We start from the raw sequence: 17,297 nt of genomic DNA, 5'->3' as shown, positions 1-17,297 counted from the left end.
TTTGTGCTTCCTTTGGGCTGCTGGGCATAGGGCATGGGGAAGGTGAGTGGGGGCATTGCCAGGAGCACTGCAGGACACTGGAGCGGGGCCCAGCACAGGCTGTGCAGCCAGGCTCGGTGCCAAGGCCTCCTCTACCATGAGGAGCTGTAAACTTTGTACAAGTCATTTGCCCTCTCTGTGCCTCAGTTTCTTCATCTGTAAATGGGGAACTAGAGCAGTATCTTATCTCCCTCAAAGGGTTGTTGTAGAGTGTGGATTAATATGTATAAAGTGCTTAGTTCAGAATGAGCTCACCTTGATTAAGAGCTACCTAATTAAAATACCAACAACACAACAACACTCTCACGGCTACTATGCCATACAGCCTCACCCAGGCCCTGTGCGTGGAGATCACCATGCTAGTGATTAGCATGCAGCATCTCCCTCCACCATCGTAATATTCCCATTCTCCCCATTTTACAACTGAGGAGCGGAGAAGGGGAATTAACTGCCCAAAGTCACACAACTAGCAAGAGGTTGAACTCGGGGCAGGACCCAGGCCTCCATAAGCTGTGAAGCCCGAGTTTGCGCCGTCTCACGAGATGGTAAAGGAGGCATTTGACTTCAATGTCTTCTGCTACTGAGCAGTTCAGAGCGTTCCTGCAAGCTGAGTCCTACTGTTTCCCTGGGTTAGGTGGGCAGTTGGCGGGGCCGCCTCCCTGGCTGGGAATCCTCTGTGACTGGCAACAGCAAAGGCAGTGCAAACTGTTTATTCCACGGCTGGATCCCAGCAAGTGTTTGCCTGGTGCCCCGTGATGTTATTTATTAGAATATTTGTGTGTAGACAAGATCTCCTTACCTCATAAATCCTTGCCTAGTGGCCAGAGATAAAGCAATGGCCTGAGATTAATCATGGGGTGAGAGGGCTGTTTACCCACAGATTGTTCTATAAATACTAAGGTTTAGGGAACAAACAGGATTGAGCACTTAGACAAAGGCCAACACCACAGAATAAAAATCTGGCTTTGTTTCATCTTCCTGTGGACAGACTTGACTTACTTTTTTTTCTCCACACATCTGTACACAATTTGGAGTTTAAACCAAATGATGGGCTCTGCGAGGAGACACTGCTTTTTCCCTTGTCCCTGTCCCCACACACTCCAGACATATAAAGAGGCCAAATAAAACCAGGCTGGCCTGCAGATTTCAGGCATCGTCATCGTATTGACAGTAATACGACTACAATAATCATCGTATTGGCAATAAAACCGGAATGAACATTTGCTGAGTGCTGACTATGTGCTGGATGCAGACGTCCCCCTAACCCTATGTGGCAGGTGCTATCATCCCCCACCTTAGAGGGGAGGACACTGAAGCACCTCGGGGAGGCAGAGTAACTTGTTCAAGATGCTATAGCTCTTACAGTCACTAAATCCTAGGTCAGTCTGAAGCTAAAGTCCACGGCTTCCACACTGTGCTGTTGAAGAAGGAAGACTCCACCGGGACAAAAGCTCCCACAAGGCCCTGGAGCCTGTGTGGACGGAGAGGCTCCCACGAGATCCCACAGCAGCCTGTCACCTGCCACTGCCCTCCGGAAGCCCAGCGCTGGGCCTGTGGTCCTTCCCTAACCCCCGGCCCGGGTCCACACCCTGACTGCCCCACCCCACGCTCCTTATGTCCCTTTCCGTGGAATCCCTTCCCGACTCCTCTCTGCTCCATCCCCATGCTGCCCTCCCCCAGGCTGGGCTCAACCGCCTCCAGCAGGAAGCTTCCCCTGGCAGCCCGTCCCATCTGTCAGAGTCCACCCCGGCCTCACGGTCTGCCCAGAGTTTCATCACACACTGCACTGTGCCGTCACCTCATCTGAGAACGCTGCCTTAACTCGCCACTGTCATCTAACTCCCCACGCTCTGTGTGGCCTTCCAGACCCCACACTGCCCTTCCGCACACGGTAAGTGCTCTCAGTACAGTGTCAAATAAACACACAGGATATTCCATAGTGGTTGAGGGACTGGGTCTGGCTGCTCAGATTCTCCACCCAGCTCTGCTCTTGACTAGTGGTATGACCTTAGGTAAAGCAACCTCTCTGTCCGTCAATTTCCTCATCTATACAATGGGGAAAATAATATGCTCCATCACCATCACAGGGCTGCTGTCAAGATGAAATGAGTTAATCTACGTGAAGCACTTAGAACAATGCCTCGAACATAGCAAATGCTATATAAATGTTGGCTGTTCACAGCAAAAGTAAAAAAACAGATGCGAAACTCAAGTTAAAGCCTATGTAAAACGACATCACCTCCAACATTTCCTACCCATTTTCGTGCTTCATTTTAGTCCTCAGCACTTTAAATGAACATCCTCTACATTTTACATGTCTGTATTTCTTATTATCTGTCTCCCCCACTAAAATGGTGGCTCCATGAGGACAGGGGTTTCTATGCCCCCAGCAAGTAGTCGGCCCACAATAGGCCATGCTACAGGGTTAGCGACCGTGTCCCTAGCTGGAGATGAAGCTCACTCTCCTGAACTCATTCCTAGCCTTGCACCACCTGCAACAGTGGCCAGCTGTCCAGCCAGGGAAGTGGAAGCCACATGACAAAGTTTTTCCAAGGGGTACTAGAAGTCTCCAAGCCGACACTCCATGTGACCAGGCAGGGGGCAGGCAGGGTTCGGGGAGGTAGCCCGCCTCTTCGAAGCACAGAGCTGAGCAAGTCTCAGGGTTAAGACAGAGGGCCGCCGAGGCTGGGAGCTGAGAATTCCCAACTCTGGTCCTCGCGCCTGTCTTAGTGGAGCTCTCAGGACGTACCTGGTCATCCATGGTGTTAACCCCATCTGGCCCCAAGGCCTCAATGGCTTGGTTGATGAGGTCCGTCCTCCCACAGTTGAGCATGCGGAAACCCAGGTCCTGGTTGAATTTTTCAGTAGCTGCTCGGGCATCCAGCCTCCGGAAGGAACTGAAACAGTGTTCAGGTCTGCCCAGAAGAGACCCAAAGGTGCATGTGACTGTATGCAGACAGCAACTTTCAATGATGTCACACAGATGCGTGAGGCTTATGTGTAGAGTGAGGATGAGGATGGGTGGGGAGAAGGGCCAGGGAGTTATGATCAGATCGGCAATTACTGTCCCCATCATGTTCTGTGACATGAAGGGCACACATTTCTGCTTTTCTATAAGTACATTAAAAAATTGCTGGGGGGCCAGGTGCAGTGGCTCACACCTGTAATACCAGCACTTTGGGAGGCCAAGGCAGGTGAATCACTTGAGGTCAGTCAGGAGTTTAAGACTAGCCTAGTCAACGTGATGAAACCCCGTCTCCACTCAAAATACAAAAATTAGCCAGGCATGGTAGCATGTGCCTGTACTCCCAGCTAATCAGGAGGCTGAGGGAGGAGAATCAATTGAACCCAGGAGGCGGAGGTTGCAGTGAGCCAAGATTGTGCCACTGCACTCCAGCCTGGGCAACAGAGCAAGACTCCATCTCAATCAATCAATCGATCAATAAGTAAGTAAGTAAGTGTTCTGAGCCCTCATTGCTTCAACTGGCAGAAAACAAAGACTCGTGTAAAACAACCTGTTATGGGGCTGCCCCGAGCAGGAAGCAGCTCCCACCCAGACTCATGCCATAGCACTTGGTTGTATACTGTTTGCGTCGAGCAGGCTGCACTCAGCCTGTAAATGGTCACCCTGGCCAGGTTGTAGTGTTTAGCTCTGTGTTCTCTCTCTTTAAGACTTCCTGGTGAGGCCCAGAAGTACCAAAGAGATGGCAGAGAGTGGCATAGACTCCCATTTGCAAACAATGCAACCTACATGGAAAGTCACAGATAATGCCTGTGTTATAGGGGTCACATCACGGACGTCCAGTTGGCAGCTTTGGCCTGGAGCCTTGGTTGGGCCAAAATGTAGAAAGTTCATGTCCTAGAATGGGGTTTGGGCCTTCTGCATGAAGACAGAGGCCTGGGTTTGGGCAGAGGGTTAAAAAAAGATATAAGGCCAGGTGCGGTGGCTCATGCCTGTAATCCCAGCACTTTGGGAGGCGGAGGTCGGTGGATCACCTGGGGTCAGGAGTTTGAGACCAGCCTGACCAACATGGTAAAACCCCATCTCTACTAAAAATACAAAATTACCCAGACGTGATGGTGCATGCCTGTAAGCCCAGCTATTTGGGAGGCTGAGGCAGGAGAATCGCTTGAACCCGGGAGGCAGAGGTTGCAGTGAGCTGAGATCGCACCATTGCACTCCAGCCTGGGCAACAGAGCGAAATTCTGTCTCAAAAAAAAAAAAAAAAAAAAAATATATATATATATATATATATATTTTTTTTTAAATTTTAAAATAAAGTAGATAAAAGGCTCTCACGGGCTGAGGATGGCCAGGGAAGCTTCTCTAGAAAAGCTCCTCAGCAAATGAGTGTACTGTGAGAGGCACTTAGGCAAGGAAATTAGGAGCACAGGCTTGGAGGCCGTATGGACCTGGGTTCAAATCTGGACACAGTAAAGCACTAACTGAGTATCTGTGGGCAAGCTACTGTTCCCCTCTGACCTTCAGCTTCTTCATCTGTAAGACGGGCACGATTGCCTCTTCTCTACACTTGTCAGGAGGACTAAGATAATACACATAAAGAGGAAGGGCTCTCAGCACCTGCACCCAGGAAGGGCTTCACGTGGTGTCAATGACAGGAACAGAGGAAAGAATGGGCCCACTTCTGCCCCTCAGCCCCCAAGTATCCCAGAGTCAGATGTGTGGGCTCTCCTGCCCCATTCCCAATGTGTGTGTCCTCTGTGTAGCAGACCAGCAGCTGCAGGAGACGTTTCCAGACGGCAGCAAAGGTCTGCAATCGATCTGTTCCCATACTCAGCCTTGGCCTTTGCAGACGACACCCTTAGAGCAGCTCAAATGTGCTGCAGCCCCTGCTCTCTGACCCCCTCCCAGCCACCTGGGGAAGAAGCCAGCAGAGGGGAGCCGCTGGGGGCAGGACGTGGATGCCGGGGTCCTCCCTCCTCCCTGGTTCATACTTGAGCTGCCGAGGTTCACAGTCCAGACCAGGCAGCAGCAGCCGGGCCGCCTGCCGGATGTCGCCGCTGTCCACGGTGAGGCTGCGGCGGTGCTCTGCGTAGGTGATGGCCACGCGCATCCACTCCATGAGGGGTGGCAGCAGCATGAAGGGCCTGTGGGGCAGCAGAGAGAGGGTCAGGCGGGGGGTGGGGGTCCCTGCAGGGCAGCAGAGAGAGGGTCAGGCCTAGGGAGAGTGCTCCCTGAAAGGCAGCAGGGGACCCCTCAAGCACACACATGCTCACAGGCGGCCACCAAGGCTGATCACCCCTTGCAGGGGACCTACTCCTTCTGCTCACAGAGACCCAGACTGAACCTGCAATGCACAGAAGGAATTTCTGTCATGAACCATTAGCAGAACCTGAGGGCCCTCAGGTGGCCCAGGGAAGGAATGGTTCCCCAGTGTGTGGAATTGGGGACCTTGTCCCCTCCAAAGAGTTCAGTCAGGGTCCCCAAGTGTTCTCTGCAGAGGGGAGAAGCTGCACAGCTAAGAGTCTCACAGACCCAGGTCCAAACCCAGGGCTGCCACCAGCAGCATCAGGTCACCATCCCCTCTGACAAGCACACACGAGTCTGTTTCTCCATCTGCAACACGCATGTGATACCTCCTTATCGAGGCTGTCATGAGGCCAAATGGGACGACGCATATTACGCTGTTGTGCAACATTAATGACCACTGCTTCCTCACCTGGCACCTAGGCCGAGGTGGGCTGACACCACTTCCTGTGCCAGGCCACGGTTGCCCCCAGTTTGGTGCTCAGGGAAGAGTAGTGGCCTCCGCCGGGCGCAGTGGCTCACCTGTAATCTCAGCACTTTGGGGGGCCGAGACGGGCGGATCACGAGGTCAGGAGATCGAGATTATCCTGGCTAACACGGTGAAACCCCGTTTCTACTAAAAAATACAAAAAATTAGCCAGGCGTGGAGGCGGGCGCCTGTAGTCCCAGCTACTTGGGAGGCTGAGGCAGGAGAATGGCGTGAACCCGCGAGGTGGAGCTTGCAGTGAGCTGAGATCTGGCCACTGCACTCCAGCCTGGGCGACACAGCGGGACTGTGTCTCAAAAAAAAAAAAAAAAAAAAAAAAAAAAAAGAAGAGTAGCGGCCTCAAGTCCCACAGAGAGGAATGGTCCTAGCGGGTCCGAGAATCACTAAGAGCCCACAAAAGCAAGGAGAGGCGGCGGCAGGCTTAGAGTTGCAAACTCCCGGGGCGCCGCGCATGAGGCCCGCTCTGCGCCACCAGGGGACGCCACGTGCACAGCCTGTGCTGGGCCCTGACTGCGGCGCAGGCGGCGCCCGCCCCTGCCCGCGGCCAGCGGCTCAGATTCAGTCAGGGCGGCGGGGGCGCGTTTCTGTCCTCTGCCAGCTCTGGCAAGGCTCCGTGTTGAAGCCCCCTCAGGAGACCACTTCGCCGTCCAACAGACCTCCCCGCCGCGGAGGGGCCCGGATGGCAGCCTGTGGCTTCATGACTTCGTGGGACACCCACCTGCTCTGCCCAGAATGGATGGAGATCTTTCCCTGCACTGTCACAGGAACAAGGCAGCCCTGGAGCCCTGCCCCTCACTCATGCTGTTCTCCCTGATGACAGCCCAGAAGTCAGCCTCCCGGCTCCTGCCTGTTCCCAGCCCCTCCCGATGCCACTCTTGTCCTTCCTTTCAAACTAAGCCAGGGAGCGGGCAGGCAGCCAGGGGCAGGCGGCCAGGCCTCCGGCCACCCCAGCTCCCTCGGGGCTCTTGGAGTGTCCAGCCGGTGCGGTCACTGCGGTCTCTCCCCTTGACATGCAGCTAAGTGCTCTGGCCAGGAAAAAGATGTCCATTCTCTCTCCTCAGCTAGGAAGTAAGCCGCCTCCAGGGAGTCATCCTGGGCTGCCCTCGGAACCCCTATCTCAGGTCTCCAAAAGCTCAGGTCATCTCCAGAATTCTAAAAGTTTCTCTCCTTGAGGGCAAAGAATGCTTTTATTTTAAAAACTAGCCAACAAAATGTAAATGCTCCTTGACTTAGGATGGGGTTACTTCCCAATAAACCCACTGTAAGTTGAAAATATCCTCAGCGAAAATGCATTGAATACACCTCACCTACTGAACAGCTTACCTTAAACATGCTCAGAACACCTCCATTAGCCTACAGTTAGGCAAGATTATATAACCCAAAACCTATCTTATAATAGTGTTGAACATCAGTGTAACTACTGAATCCTGCACTGACAGTGAAACACAGAATGGTTGTGTGCGTACTCTAAGTAGTTTCTACTAAATGCATGTCGCTTTCACACCACTGTAAAGCTGAAAAATTGTAAGTTGCACCATCGCAAGTCAGGGATTTTCTGTAATCAGAAGTGATCTTGAAGGTCTTTCCTTTGGGAAGGTATTCTAATGTTCTGGTTCTGTCACTTCCAAAACTATTCCTGGGTTTGAGCCACTTAACTGGTCCACTGAGCGCACCAATCCGTATGAAGGGAAGGGCCACAGGCCAGTAAAGCCTCGCTATCTCTGGCCCTCAAAGCCTCCCAGAACTTCACCTCACCCTATCTCCTGCCCTGGCTCACCCCCGTCACCAGGACACACCACCAGCACTCATGCACCTCAAGCCCACCCTGCCTGCTCCCATCTCCACGTGAGAATGAACAGCTCTCACCCCTGCTTGTCTAGATCCTATTTATCCTTCAAGACTCCATTCCAATGCCACCTGCTTCAGAAGCCTTCCCAGATTCTCTTCCCCCCACCAAAAAAAAAACGGGGGCTGGGTGCAGTGGCTCATGCCTGTAATCCCAGTACTTTGGTAGGCTGAGGTGGGCGGATCACAAGGTCAGGAGTTCGAGACCAGTCTGGCCAATATGGTGAAACCCCATCTCTACTAAAAATATAAAAATTAACCGGGCATGGTGGTGCTCACCTGTAGTCCCAGCTACTCGGGAAGCTGAGGCAGAAGAATTGCTTAAATCCGCAAGGCGGAGATCACAGTGAGCCGAGATCATGCCACTGCACTCCAGCCAGGGTGACAGAGCGAGACTCCGTCCCCGGCCACCCACCCCCTACAAAAAAAAAAAAAAAAAAAAAAGAAGAAATATCTTCCTGGTCTGAAATCACTCAGAACTCTCCTTTACAGCAATAGCCATGAATGCATCTCATCTTCCTAACCAGACTGTTCCTTCTAAGGACAGGAACAATGACTTCCTCATCTCTGTATTCTCCAAAATATGCCCAGTCTGGGGCCTCACATGGCAGGTCCTCAATAAATGTTCACTGAAGCCAGGCCTGGTGGCACATGTCTGTAGTCCCAGCTACTTGGGATGCTGAGGCAGGAAGATAGCTTGAGCCCAAGAGTTGGAGGCTATAGTAAGCTATGATCACACCACTCCATTGCAGCCTGGGAGACAGAGAGAGACCCTGTCTTGAAAAAAAAAAAATTATTAGAAGAAAGTTCTGCTGGGCCGGGCGCGGTGGCTCAAGCCTGTAATCCCAGCACTTTGGGAGGACGAGACGGGTGGATCACGAGGTCAGGAGATCGAGACCATCCTGGCTAACACGGTGAAACCCTGTCTCTACTAAGAAATACAAAAAACTAGCCGGGCGAGGTGGCGGGCGCCTGTAGTTCCAGCTACTCGGGAGGCTGAGGCAGGAGAATGGCGTAAACCTGGGAAGTGGAGCTTGCGGTGAGCTGAGATCCGGCCACTGCACTCTGCACTCCAGCCTGGGCGACAGAGCGAGACTCCGTCTCAAAAAAAAAAAGAAAAAAAAAAAAAAAGAAGAAAGGTCTGCTGAGTGACTAAAAGTATGGATGAACATCAGTAACTTACTATAGTGTACCCAGGTTTTCAGTTAAGGACCAAGTCATGTTTCTGACCACAAAAGAATGGTGTGTAATTTTCAAGAGCCTAGTGTTGACTCATTCGAGTAGGAAGCTGGGATTCTATGGGGGGAACTTGTGTAGTCTAGGAAGAAACAACAATCTCTTCATGAATTATCCCTCTGTTTATAAGAGTTCCCTTATACATAAATGCCCAATTCCCCCCAAATATTTTTATATTTCACAATTCTTATATTACAGGGCTAGAAGGCAAGCTTAGAGACATGCTTCTGTATATCAGTCCTTCTGATTGCAGGAAAAGCCTTTATTTCAACCATCAGTGTTGGAGACTGAAGTGTAAACAAAAAGATAATCTGTGGATTTGCCAGCCATTCTTCCCTATTGTGGCCAACAGCCAAGACAAAGCACCACGTGTGGCTACTAAATCTCTAAGAGGGCATCTCCTAGCTGCACTAGGGGAAATCCAAGAGGGAATTCGGGAAATCATGAAGTCTAATCAGGTGGCATCTTGGTTCATCCCCCTGCCTCATGCTCCTTAGAACTCAGCACTTGAGAAAACGCAGTATTGATAATCCTGGTGGGTATACACTGGGGATTGGCTCATTTAGCCCTCACTTTACCATCTTGGCTAGCGAGGTGGAAAATTAAAAACTGCATTTCCCAGACTCCTTTGCAGCTGGGATTCTGGAAATTAGGTTTTATCAGTAAGATATGCTGCATGAGATGTGGTAAGTGAATGGGAGGCAGAGGCCACCTTTGTGTTCCCTTTGTCTGTTTTTGCTAGCAAACCAGGTCATGAAAACTGAGGTCTTTTTTTTTTTTTCCTACAGAACATTCCAGTCCAGTTTCTAACTATCTGAGGCTTCAGAGGCAGTGGTAGTGATGGCGAAATGATAAAAGCAATAGCAAAGCCTTTTTTTTTTTTTTTTTAACCTCCCACCTCAGCCTCCCAAGTTGCTGGGACCACAGACATGCACCACCATGCCTGAATAATTTTTTGTATTTTTAGCAGAGATGGGGTTTCACCATGTTGCCCAGGCTGGTCTTGAACTTTGAAGCTCAAGCGATCTGCCAACCTCGTCCCCCAAAATGCTGGGATTACAGGCATGAGCCACCATGCCTGGCTGCAATGCCTTCTTCATTCCAGCTTTACTCCTGAACTGCAGCTCCAGAGGTGTTGTTCAAACTCACAGTTCCAGGCGCTGTCTCAGAGGGAGCAGCTCCCCTAATGGGCTAGTTCATCATTCCTGGATGCTCAGCCTACACCCTGCTCCACGAGCTCCTCCAATGATTGTGTGAACTCCCAACTCCCTGTATTGAATCATCTCCTGCTTACAATAACTAGAATGCTTTCTGCTTCTTGAATTGAAAACTGATCAATACTTTCAATATACAGAAATCTAGATGAGCCCTCTGCCTCTGGGGAGGTGGCTGGTGTCCACATGTACAAACAAGGCTGTGTCGGCCCCCAGACTGACCCCTTCAGGCCTTTCTCCTTGGCCTACCCACCTCCCCGGCCTGGGATCTATGGGAAGGTAAAAAGAGAAGTAATTCATGGACTTTCTCAGGAACATGCCTTCCATGGCCTGTGGGTTCCAGGCTACCGTTTCCTTCCTGGTAATTCCATGGAGTCTGCTGGGCAGGCTGAGACAAGCTGGACATGCATGTCTGGCCGTTCTGGAAAACCCCTCTAAAAACTCCCATCTGCAACAGCATGGCTGTGTCAGAACTCCCGGGTGAAAGGGCCTGAAGGAGCAAGGCTGAGAATGACTGATGTGTGCACTGTCCTCAAGATCCCAAAGAAGTTCTCTTTTCCTGCTGGTTGCATTTCCCATAGGCTGAGCTTGGCCGTTCCATGCCCGAATGCAGGTATCTGCAGGGCCAGAGCCAGGAGACTGGATCGGGGCTGAAAAAGCTCCCTTTGTTCAGCCTTTCTGCCCGCTGAATTTTTCCTTAGCTGGATCTGATACCTCAGAGTAGTGGTTGTCAATTTTTTCCCTGGTCTCAGGACCCTATATATACTCTTAAAAATTGGTCGGGCACGGCAGCTCGTGCTTGTAATCCCAGCACTTTGGAAGGCTGAAGTGGGCAGATCACTGGAGGTCAGGAGTTTGAGACTAGCCAGACCAACTTGGCAAAACCTCATCTCTACTAAAAATACAAAAATTAGCTGGGCGTGGTGGCACACACCTGTAGTCCCAGCTACTCAGGAGGCTGAGGCAGGATAATTGCTTGAACCCAGGAGGTGGAGGTTGCAGTGAGCCGAGATCACGCCATGCCACTGCACTCCAGCCTGGATGACAGAGCGAAACTCCGTCTCGGAAAAAAAAAAAAAAATTACTGAGGACCTCAAAGAGCTTTTGTTTATGTGTGTTATTCTACGGATATTGGCTGTATCAGAAATTAAAACTGGGAAAATGTTAAACACATGAACACATAAGCTCATGTCCCATTGCCATCAGAGTGATGATATCATGATGCCACACAGCTTCTAGAAAAGTCTCCTGGATATTTGTGAGAAAACAAGAATGAAAAGGCAAATAACTTCTTGTTATGAAAATAGTGTTGGCCATGTGGACTCCTGGCAAGAGTCCCTGGGACCTCAGGGGTCCCTGGACCACACTTTGAAGACCGTTGCTGTGGAAGACCACAGCTGATGGCTAGGACAACACTGCTAGGGGCTGGCAGGTGGCACTGGCATGGAGCTGGCATTTCGCCCTGGTGGCAGACAGGCTGGTGAGTCCTAGAGTGGCGTATGGCTTGCATGCATGCTCCTGGCAAAGGGATCCGAGGGTGCTAGACCCTTCCCTGTGGCATCCTCACTGGGAGAAAGTCCTAGTTTCTTTGCTACAACTGGACTTACTCTATAACCTTGGGCAGATCGTCATCCTCTGTGGGCCATATTTTGTATTAAAGAATAAATTGCTAAAGTTCGTGGTTTTTAACTCCTTTCATTATGAGAGCCCTTTTGCTTTTATTTCACAGACTCCATATGATAGTAATTGTACTTATTGCATGGTCACCAAGAGCAAGGACTCCCGAGGGAGATGGCCTGGGTTGGAATCCAGTGTATTCCCAATGAGTTCAGCTGTGGGGTCTATGCAAGTTACTTCACCTCTCCTGGTCTCAGTTGTTCCATCAGCAAAATGGGTATAAATAATAGGACCACCTCACAAAACAGCTGGAAGCATGTATGTAAAATACTTAGCACCGTATGTGGAATATGGTAACTTCTCCATAAATGTTAACTATTATGACTAGTTTAGTGTCTGTTGACAGAGAAAATGTATAATAGCAAAAAGGGCTCTAGGATCTGGTTCTATTAAATGCCTCAGCTCCAGCCTTCTGAAAGTCCAGCCAACTCTTTGCCCTCCCCCTATAGCAAGTATAAACATGTAAAGCCTGCAAAAGTCTGCCAGCAGGCTGCCCACCACCCACTCCATCCCGGCTCATAAAACAGAGAAAACAAATGCAACCACTATGTCGAGTGTGAGCTGGAAACTGTTTCTGGCAGTGCAGCCTCATGGCCTTGGCAGTGAAAAAACTCACACAGGGGAAGGGGCAACAGCAAGGAACACAGACCCAGAGGCCTTGGGTCATGAACATGTGTGGTGGCAAGGGTGGGTGAGCAGAGAATTACTTCAAGGGATCAGCAACCCCTCAAATGCTGCAAACAGCCCAAAGCCTTAACCTAAATACCGTCACATACATACATGCAGACAAATCCCAGAGATGGACAAAGCCACTTAAAAAGGTCAGTGGCTTTCTGGTAGCATTTGTCTTTGTGTACATAAAGGGGAGCACATGAAATAGACCAATGGAAATGGGTCTTTTTACACGAGGAGCATGGGAACTCCCTGGCCACCTCCTCTCATTGCTAGAGGAGGAAAAGGAAACCCAGAGAGGCGAAGTGCCTTGCTCACGGTTACACGGCCAGTTCAGCTGCAATAGGGATGCTAGACCCAGGTGCCATAACAGTCTCTCTCATCTGCCTTTAAGCTAATCATACAGGTGAGCCTGACTGTTCAATCCAAGGGTCGCCTAAGGCCCCTCAATGGAACTGGGACTGAGAAAGCTATTTTTTGCCCTTTAAAAAATGAAAGAGTACAAACTTCTTAAGGCCTTTGTTTTGAGACGGAGTCTTGCTCTGTCACCCAGGCCGGAGTGAGGTGGCACGATCTTGGCTCACTGCAACCTCCGCCTCCCGGGTGCAAGTGATTCTCCTGCCTCAGCCTCCTGAGTAGCTGGGACCACAGGCACACACCACCATGCCCAGCAAATTTTTGTATTTTTAGTAGAGACGGGGTTTCCCCATGTTGGCCAGGATGGTCTCGAACTCTTGACCTCCTGATCAGTCTGCCTCGGCCTCCCAAAGTGCTGGGATTATGGGCGTGAGCCACCGTGCCTGGCCAAGGCCTTGGTTTTAAGAGGTCCCTGTAGCCTGGAGAAAAAAAACAAAAAACAAAAAAACCAAAAAAACCCTGTTGCACTCAGCAAGCATATGATTTATTGGGATTACAGTCCTATAAGCGGTGTCTTAACAACATGGAACAGGAAACCCCTCCAGTTTCCAGCTCAAAGCAGGCTCTGTTCTTCCCCAGGGTGGGCAGGGGCCTCAGAGTGAGTCAGGTTGGCAGATGGGGCACAGGCCTGTAACCAGAGGCCACATGACCTGAGCCCCAAGCACAAGCCTCGGGTCTCTGCTCCCATCCTGGCAGGCCGAGCATATGAGGCCAGCAGGTTTGTGCCCTGCTCCATCCACCCAGGAGTAGCTGGACACAAAGACTCAGGCAGACCCTGGACACACCCACAAGCTAAGAAGGGCCTCGAGACCAGGCCCAAGCTTAACTCTGGGAAGACAGGGTGGGTGTGAGCACACAACGTTATGGGGTGCAGGCCCAGCTCCCAGGGCTGGGAGGTACACTGTGCCACAAGCTTGCTCCCAAGAGAGCTCCCCATCACCCGCAAGCTGTGACCCGCCCCACCTGCAAGCACCCTTGGAGTCCAGGAAAGGACAGGCCAGAGATGATGATCAAGGGAGAGGGTGGCCCCACTGGTTCCCACCTTCAGCCCTAAATTCTTCTATTAGCTTTGCCCCACCTTCAGTGGGAGTCAGAGCCAAGCACTGGGGTTGAATGGGGTCACATCCACCCGGACTCACCCCTTCTCATGGATCATGCCGTGAAACACACTGCTCCCACGCCCCTCCCTGTCTTGTCTGGGCTGGGGCTGGGGGTGCCAAGTGGCACCGTCAGGAACTTGCAAAGATGCCAAGCTTTTCCTAAGCAAGTGACGGCTCCACAAACAGACTTCTTGGGGAAGGTCAGGGCTGGCTCTGCAGGGCCGGCAACGAGGCCCTCACCATAGCTTCCCTGAGATTTCCACACAGCCACCACGGCCTAACACCAAGCCAAAACATCCATGTAGGATAAAACCAACATTGTCCTGCTAAGTCAGATTTCACTCTGCACAAAAGAAACATTTCTAGTCCAGCTCACATCTTGGACTCATTATTTTTCTAGAATTGCTGGGTAAACCAGAATGGTTTGGCGCAGCTTGGAGGCAGAGTTGGGCATGATTCCCTCTTTGGACCCCCAGCCTCATGTCTGCCAGCAGCCAGGCTGCCTCTGAACCACAGCTGAGCCCACGGAGAATCTCCACTTGTGCCCAGGTGACTTCAGCTTGAGGTGGGGCATTGGGCTGTCTGGGGCGGCGGGGGGTGGGGGGTGGGAATACACTTTTCCTATTAAAACTCATCTGGTACAGATTAGAGGCACTAGATGAAGCTTGCCCAGATACACGTAGGCACAGAAATTTAGAGCCAACCAAGTCATGACTAGCTCTGGGTGACTTCCCTTGCTTCTCCCCAGGGGTTGCCCTTCAGGTCTCCACGGGAGCCTGAGGGTTTCTGTTAGGAGTGAGATGGGAGGTCCACCGTGTGACAATCAGGGCCTCCAGGAGTAATAGAAAAACGCAAACAGCTAACATTTCCAGAGCATTTACTAAGCAGCTGCCACAGTGCCCTGGACGTCTAGTGATTTATCTGCTCCTCAGAGCCACCTGATGTAGCAGGTACTATTATTATTCCCATTTTATACATGGGGAAACTGAGGGCCAGAGAGCTGAGGTCACTCGCCCCATGTCATGCACCTGCCAAGGAGCAGAGCTGGGATATGAACCTGGGCAGTGTCCCTGAGTCTAAGCTTCTGAAGACGACATTCCACAGCCACTCAGATTCTTCACCTGGCACTGACCCATCTCCTTCATCTTAGGGATGACGAATATTAGGTACAGTAATCACAATTTGTCACGCAAACTGGATGACTTTTTTTTCCTTTGAGTCAGGGTCTTGTTCTGTCACCCAGGCTGGAGGTGAAGTGGCACAATTACATCTCACTGTAGCCTCAACCTCCTCTGCTCATGTGATTCTCTTGCCTCATCCTCCCAAGTAGCTGGAACTACAGGTGTGTGCCACCAGACTCGGCTAATTTTTGTGTTTCTTTGTAAGGCGGGGTTTCACCATGTTGCCTAGGCTGGTCTTGAACTCCTGGACTCAAGCCATCTGCCTACCTTGGCGTCCCAAAGTGCTGGGATGGCAAGCATGAGCCACCGTGCCCAGCTGGATGACTTTTGAGAGGGAAAAAGAGAGCTGCCGCCAGCACTGGGACTACTGGGTATAAACTAGAACTGGGCTGGGCACACCAGAACATATGGTCACCGTATTGCCCTTGGCTAGAGAGACTGCCCGCGGTGGCCTGCTGCCGGGCTCATGCTGTCTGCAGGCAGGGGGAAGTGCTCCTGCTCACCCCCTCGGAAGCAGGCCTCCCTCTGCCCTCCGGCACTCAGCCCTGCCTTGGTGCCTGCACAGCACTCGTCCAATTTGCAATGACTTGGTTGGGATGGTTTTGTGCGGTCTCTCCTCTGGACTATATCTTCTCTGAAGGCAGAGGCATTTTTGCTCACCGATGTTTCCCCATCTCTCCGCACAGAAGCCGGTGTTAGAAACTCCACTTTTGAATTTATAAACACAAGGCACATTTCTCACTCCTGGAGGCAAAGTCCTCCAGCTGCTAACATGGTTTCAGGGGCTGCTGTTACTCTAGGATGTTTTGTTTTTTAAACAAACAACCAAACAAAAAAACAGGGGGAGTCTCCCTCTTGCCCAGGCTGGAGTGCAGTGGTGTGATCAAGGGTCACTGCAGCCCCAACCTGCTTGCTGGGCTTAAGCGATCCTCCCACCTCAACCACCATGCCTGGCTAACTTTTAAAAAGTTTTTTTTGTTTTGTTTTGTTTTTGTAGAGACAGGTCTATGTTGCGCAGACACGAGCCGCCGCGCCCGGCCTCCCAAACTGTTCATGAAGGGCTCCAGAGTACTCTCACAAAAGGGGGAACTGCTTCGTCTTTCATTCCTAGAAGCTTGAGTTGGCTTGGGTATTGGCAAAGAGTTCTTTTCAGAAAAAAAAAGGAAATAATTTCCCCAGTAAAAAGACAGCCATTTCACAGGAGAGTGTTCCAAATGCAACAACGTCCTGGGGGAAGCACGGCAGCCTGGGGCCAAGGCGGCTTCTGGGAAGGCAGCTAGGATGTAGGGATGGAGCTGTCACCAGAAATAGGAAAAGGTGGCTGTGGTTCTGCAGATGTCACCGTGCCCGAGCCTCGGTGGAGGGTACACAGCCATCTGTCCTTGGGAACCGGGCCTGGTTCCAGGGCGGCATCTCATGTGGGTGAGATGGTACAGATTCCAGCGGAGACTGCGTGCAGGCCTCCACCCCTCCACCCTTTCCCACACAGTAGGGAGGGCTCCTAGCCCTGCAAGGGCCAGGACATCTGCCTCATTTCTCAGGCCAGAACTCCCCAGCATGGCTGCCCCAGCACAAGGGCAGGCAGCTGGTCCAGCAGGCCTGTGCCTCAGTGCTTCCCCCACCTTTGGGTGGCAAGTATGAAAGCCGCCATCTCTCCACCTCACTGGGAAGCAGCTCCCAGGCCTACTGGCCACGCCCCACCCATGGGGCTCACTGCAGCCATGTGCCAGGGACCCACTTTCTTCTCCCATGCGCGGTGTTTGTGGTGGCTCCCCAGAGACCACGAGCTCTTTCACCACATGGAAGCCAGACAGGCGGGGACCTCCAACCTGCTCAAACATACCTCCCTCCCGAGGCCACCCGCCACCACCCATCGGCCTCTGCCAACAAGGCAGACCTGAGAAGACCCCGAGGTTTATCCTGTCTGCTGGGCTGTGGGCCAGGGATGGAAGACTTTTGTTTAGGCTCCTGGGATAGGTAATCCTGTTTGGATTTCGCTAACTGTAATCACACAGCACTCACCTTCCCCAACTCTCACAGTCTAAGGCAGAAAGAAGAACCATTCGGACTGTCAGCTGAAGAGTTTCTAGAAACTTCTAGGAAGAAGCAGAGGCATGAGGGCTCTTGAAGCCCGATATGAGAGTGAAATTCTTGACTGGC

General features: G+C 51.5%; 1 protein-coding gene across 1 annotated transcript in view; it reads right to left on the bottom strand.

Annotated features, from left to right (window-relative positions):
- LOC105471544 (ankyrin repeat and BTB domain containing 2) overlaps nt 1-17,297 on the bottom strand; it is a 211,884-nt gene that overhangs the window by 17,695 nt on the left and 176,892 nt on the right. Inside the window, exons 4-5 of the mRNA XM_011724059.2 lie at nt 4,996-5,148; nt 2,789-2,954 (exon numbers count right to left, since the gene is read on the bottom strand). Of these exons, the coding sequence (XP_011722361.1) occupies nt 2,789-2,954; nt 4,996-5,148 (319 nt within the window). The remainder of the gene's footprint in view (nt 1-2,788; nt 2,955-4,995; nt 5,149-17,297) is intronic.

This window comes from Macaca nemestrina, chromosome 12, assembly GCF_043159975.1.
Source record: "Macaca nemestrina isolate mMacNem1 chromosome 12, mMacNem.hap1, whole genome shotgun sequence".
Taxonomy (NCBI): Eukaryota; Metazoa; Chordata; class Mammalia; order Primates; family Cercopithecidae; genus Macaca; species Macaca nemestrina.
The sequence above is the reverse complement of the archived record's forward strand: the minus strand, read 5'-3'. Positions and strand labels throughout refer to the sequence as shown.